Source organism: Nansenia antarctica, assembly GCF_963989245.1.
Source record: "Nansenia antarctica genome assembly, chromosome: 19".
NCBI classification, from domain to species: domain Eukaryota; kingdom Metazoa; phylum Chordata; class Actinopteri; order Argentiniformes; family Microstomatidae; genus Nansenia; species Nansenia antarctica.
This window is the reverse complement of record NC_137692.1, coordinates 526,184-531,614: the sequence shown is the minus strand read 5'-3', so window position 1 is coordinate 531,614 and position 5,431 is coordinate 526,184. Positions and strand designations below refer to the sequence as shown.

The window sequence follows — 5,431 nt, the reverse complement described above, 5'->3', positions numbered from 1 at the left end:
TATTAAAACCAACACTCGTTCCCTTCTGACTAATTACTTTTATCATTGGCTGAAAATTGCCCTGACTTCATATGAACCAAACGTTTCTGAATTCCCCAATCAACGTAGTGCAAGTTCTCTCATTAGAAGGGAATAAGATCACTATGTGTGCTGTGTTGATGCCCAGTAAGTGAGAAACATGTTATCAAAAGAATGAAAGAAAAGTATGGACTTATGGGCCTATAATACACTTACATTTAAACGAATTGATTGTATTCATTAAAGGGACTGTATATGAATTATAGTGGTATTTGTGTGTTGTTTTACAAGTGTGTACAGTTATTGGGAAGAATAATTTCATCCTTGTGGAAAATGTCTGGCCCCCCTAAGAATAATATTCTTGAATATTGAATAGTTGAATAGTTCCTAGTTGAATAGCCGTGCAGTAGGCCTACATGTAGTACACAAGGGTTATAGTTGTGTAAACATCCACCTCTGTCCTTCACGATGACACACGTTGACTGTCAATCAAACCTCTCAAGTAGGCCCCCGTTCTGATGGAGAGAAAAAGATTGTATTCACTGTTGCTATTTGTATTGAGAGAGAGAGAGAGAGAGAGAGAGAGAGAGAGAGAGAGGGAGAGAGAGAGAGAGAGGGAGAGAGAGAGAGAGAGAGAGAGGGAGAGAGAGAGAGAGAGGGAGAGAGAGAGAGGGTGAGAAAGAGTGAGAGAGGAGAGAGAGAGAGAGAGAGAGAGAGAGAGAGAGAGAGAGAGAGGGAGAGAGAGAGAGAGAGAGAGGGAGACTAACGTATGGTACGGTGAGTGTTAGAGTGACGATGTCCCCCCAGTACTGACACCATGACTATGTGTTCCAGGTGGCGTCTGAAGCTCCACGCCAATGGAAGGACTAAGGACGCGTACCGCCGACTATGAAGAGCCATCTAATGCTCTGACCTAAGAACCGCCAGACAGCAACCACTAAGGGAAGAGAGACCACAGACAGCCTGGGGGTTGTGGGAACATGGATAGAAGGAGAACGTGCCTCCTGCTGATGCTCTGGTCCTGGGCCTCCCTCTGCTCCTCCGGGGACAACATCAGGACCCTCAGAAGAGCTCCGGGGGGGGCGCCGAGGGTCTGCAGGCATGACAGGACACGACGCCAACAGGGTGCTGCTGAGGCGCTCCAAGCGAGGCTGGATGTGGAACCAGTTCTTTCTGCTGGAGGAATACACAGGGACTGATAACCAGTACGTTGGAAAGGTATTGTACTGCATTACTTTTAGCTCTCCTCTTCTCTTTTTCAACGATTTATTTTTAATTTTTTTAGAGAGCCTGATTTGGAAAATGTAAATCAGTCAAAGCAGTTGTATCCAGTGCGGGCTCGTTCTCATAACATGTTCCATATTTCATACTCAGTCAGCCCATATTGAGTCTATGAGTGGGTTTTATACGAATGTTATTAATGTAATTAAATGATAACATGAAACAATTAAATTATAACCATCCCTTTTAATAATTGTGGAGGTCGTGATCATTTTTTAAAGGATTTGCCTTACAGTTTCGAGATCATCTAATTATGAAATGCTCGAGCATCAGTAGAGCAATGCTATCGGTAAATGACCTCCATTCACCCCTGAGTTTGCTGCTCTATTTTGTGCTTACTGTCAGCTATGTCGGTGCTTGGCGGATGTCCACTCCACTAATATCAAAGCATCCTAAGGACGTTGCGGTGTCCTACAACAACAAGTATGTCTTCTTCTTAGGGTTATTATTTGTTCAACAAAATGAAAACACAACGTCGACCCAGATAACATTGGGAGAGTACAACAGAGAATATCAAATAACCCATGCTTTACATGCAAGGGAGCGAGACGCAAGATATCACTCACTCAACTGTTTTCCACCGTTCTGTAATTGAGGAGATTGTGAAGCATCCTGGCCCAAGGTCAGAACGACTGAGGACGAAGAAAGGCTTTTTTGTGCGGATGGTTGAATGGGACTGGTGCTTTGCATTCCTGCGGTGCGTCCGCGGAGGATAGAGTCATCCACCCAAATGAGATTCCGTAACATGCGCCCTCCACCAGCAAAGCTTGACTTTCAGCCTGGGTTCTAAAAGGATTACAGCACTCGTACAACGCAAAAGAGGGGAAGAACAAATATGAGCAAAGAGAACAAAAAAGAGAGGAAGACAAAGGGAAAATACAAATAAAAGATCAAAAGTCGACCACTGAGCATAATCAAATCACTTCATCTTCTGGGAGTGTTGATTGATGTGCTTGCTCATCCTTTTAATGTACACAAAGACTCAAAAAAGAGTATGGATTATCAGAGCATGGTTCGCACTCACTCAAAGCAACCCTTTGAGCTGAGGGTCACAGCTTAAGAGCCTCTCTCTAGAAGATACCATTATAGCATCAGCGATGGAGGACTGCACTTAATCACGGCTCGACAAGCGATTGTGGTATTTCACAAGTACATGCAGCTGGGCCGTTTTTTCCATTGTGAGCTCCCAAGCTAGTTGTCTCATAGATTACAATTACTGTGTGTTAATTGCTTGATAAAAGTAGTGATGAATGAAGCCCAAAAGTGAGGGTGTTGTTGAGAAAAACACATTGTAAAAAGCTGAACAACCATCTGCATCTGTATCTTCAGGTTGTGGACCCTATCCCACAATGCACTGGGAAAACGCAGAGCTTTTGTCACTGTGGATGACAGTGTTACAACTGGCAAACGCAGCAGAGAACAATAACAGTTGTGTTAGTGTAGAAGAACGAATTGAAACGAACACAATGGCAGGTTATTATAAACAAGGGGGGCGGTCTCGACACACAGTTAAAGATAGAATGATGAAACCGCAGTTGAATTACAACACCCCACATCTCCAGTTATTCAGTCAACTCAATCTCCCCCGTTACTTTTACGATGGCTTTATCGAGTTGTGAAGAAGTGCTAACAAATGAAATTGCAATTTCTCCCCGAACAAGGGAAACAAAAGGAAGAAGAGAGGAGACGCGTTAGAGGGAGGAAAGGAAACGAGGGTAGAAGTTGACTTTCCAAGTGCTCCTGGTTGGCTGGTTGTATTGTATCTTGGTGTATTGGCCAGTGATTTTCCTGGAGGATGAGAAGCGTTACACTGACTCTCATTAGCAGGCGAGCGGCATAGACCCCCTCGGAGGGCCTCCGCCGTCACTGGGGGGGAAGCGTTTGTTTGTTTATTTCATTATTTTTTCGGGGGCACATTTCCACTGAAAATGGTTAATGGCCTGTGGTTGAGGAGTGTTTGTGCTGCGCTATCATATCTCATGAAGTATTTACAGCCCTAGATAGGCCCCAGTGGTTGTGGGCCTGGTGGGTAGGCTCCTCAGCCTTTTTCTCCAGCCAAAGCAAGCCAAAGCAAGCGGTGTGTTCTCTCACTCACCGCTCTGCCCTCCAGTAATGGGCTAAAATCACGGAAAAGGGGAAAAAAAGCAAATGAACAGAGACATAATGCTAGCTCCCTAGTCTCTGTGACTCAGAGGCTGAAACATACAGGAACTGTGAGGAGTGCCCAGGCCTGGAGGACCGGGGGGGGGACTTTGGTTCTCTTTTCATGCTCCCCATTACCAGCTGCTCACCTTGGCAGGGAGGCTAGGAGCCTGCGATATGGCACAGGCCTCTCTGTATCTATGCCATGGCAGCGCCGCCGTCCCCGTGGCGACCTGGAGCACACATTTGCTGTGTTTGTTGATTAGGCGATAAGCCCCTGCTTGTGTAAAAGGGGGACTTCAATTATGTTCGTCTCCTCTGTGGCCCGAGCGGAGGAAGGGGTGTGATGAGGTCATGCAGTGGCAACGCTGGCAAACAGCTGTCTGAAAAACATTCCATGGATAAGGAGGGAGATGTCTGAATAAGATGTGCCAATATCACCAAGAAACCCAGTCCCACAAATATGATCTCCTTCCTGACACCTCTCGCTGCTATCAGTCTAATCACATTATCACTATTAGTACTATTGCACTCTTTAGTCAACCAAGTTATTGAAACGTGAATATTAGACGGCAAATTGAATTCCCCAAAACGATGGAAATATTCTAATTAAAAGATAAGACGCTTGAAATTATCTGTGGAATGAAAGACCCAAAAATACACTACCACGGCTCCACAGTAACCAGAGCATTGTACATGTGATGACCTTCAAGTCTCTAATGCGTAGAGAGCTTATTTCAACTTCACATAGAAGCAGACATGAGATGCTGTATTTCTCTCTCAACAGGCTAATGCTACCATCTGGCCATAGAAGTCAACCAGACTCTTGAGGGCATACTGTACCACCGTTCTAAAAGGATAACCGAATCATAGCCCTAAGGATCTTTCCCTAAAACCTTTTTCCAGAGCCATACAAACAAACCCCCTCAATCTATGAAACTGAAATGGCAGCCAAAGCTGTTACGCATTTGCTGCTGCCCTGGACCATCAGTTCATTTTGTATTATCATTTATTACTGACTCGTTGAGATTGGAGAGTTGATCATTACAATTATTGGCATCACCTTTCATTGTTTTAAGATCATATGTGCCGATCTGAGGCAGTGTCCGAGTCAGTGCCTCCACAAAAGGCCGAATGTCTGCGTAGCACTAGTCGTGTTACCTCACCCTCCTCCTTCCATTATGATTTGGCATCACAGAGGAGAAAGGGCTACGATCGACATGCGGAGGGTTCCTGGTGGCCATGCTGAATGTTTATGTGACTTTTCTCTCCCCCTGGTGACGGTTTAATTGTATTTTCTATAAAAATTGATCAGGGGGCCATTGTGGATGCACGCTGGGCTGCCAGATTGATTTCTGGGAGAAGTTTTGTCCTAATTTGAGTAGCAGGGCAGCCGTAAATTCCCGTCACCATCGAGGTGGACAACTGGAGGAGACAGGTTCACAAACCTGAGTGCAGTAAGCAGTGGGGCTCGATACGCTGAGCCGGTGTGTAATATCCTCCAGGGAGTGAACCCCTAAACAGAAGCACATCACCGTGTACCCATAGAAATCTGAATCCACAGTATATTATAATAATAATAATAATAATAATAATAATAATAATAATACATTAGACTTATATAGCGCTTTTCTAGACACTCAAAGATGCTTTACAAACTGAAAAGATTGAGTAGTGATAATAAAAAGAAACAAAAGCTAAATAGAAGAAAGTATAGGCCTAATTAAGGTAGTGCTGGGGACACATGGGAAGGGGAGGGGGAGAGGGTTAACTGGTGATGGAGAGCTTGAAGAGGTGGGTTTTGAGGGCCTGTTTAAATGTTGGGAGGGTGTTGGCCTGTCTGATGTGGTTGGGGAAGGCGTTCTAGAGGGACGGGGCTGCGGCTGAAAAGGCCCCATCACCCCAGGTCCAGAGCTTGGTCCTGGTGGTCTTGAGGGCGGTTTGGTCGTCAGACCTGAGGCAACAGGAGGGGGTGTGGAGGGGGACGAGG

General features: G+C 45.3%; 1 protein-coding gene across 1 annotated transcript in view; it reads left to right on the top strand.

Moving 5' to 3' along the window:
- Positions 1–998: 998 nt before the first annotated feature.
- LOC308174210 (cadherin-6-like) overlaps positions 999–5,431 on the top strand; it is a gene marked incomplete at both ends in the record, with an annotated part of 32,215 nt that continues 27,782 nt past the window's right edge. The window contains 2 exon segments of the mRNA XM_080549292.1: positions 999–1,091; positions 1,093–1,236. Of these exon segments, the coding sequence (XP_080405418.1) occupies positions 999–1,091; positions 1,093–1,236 (237 nt within the window).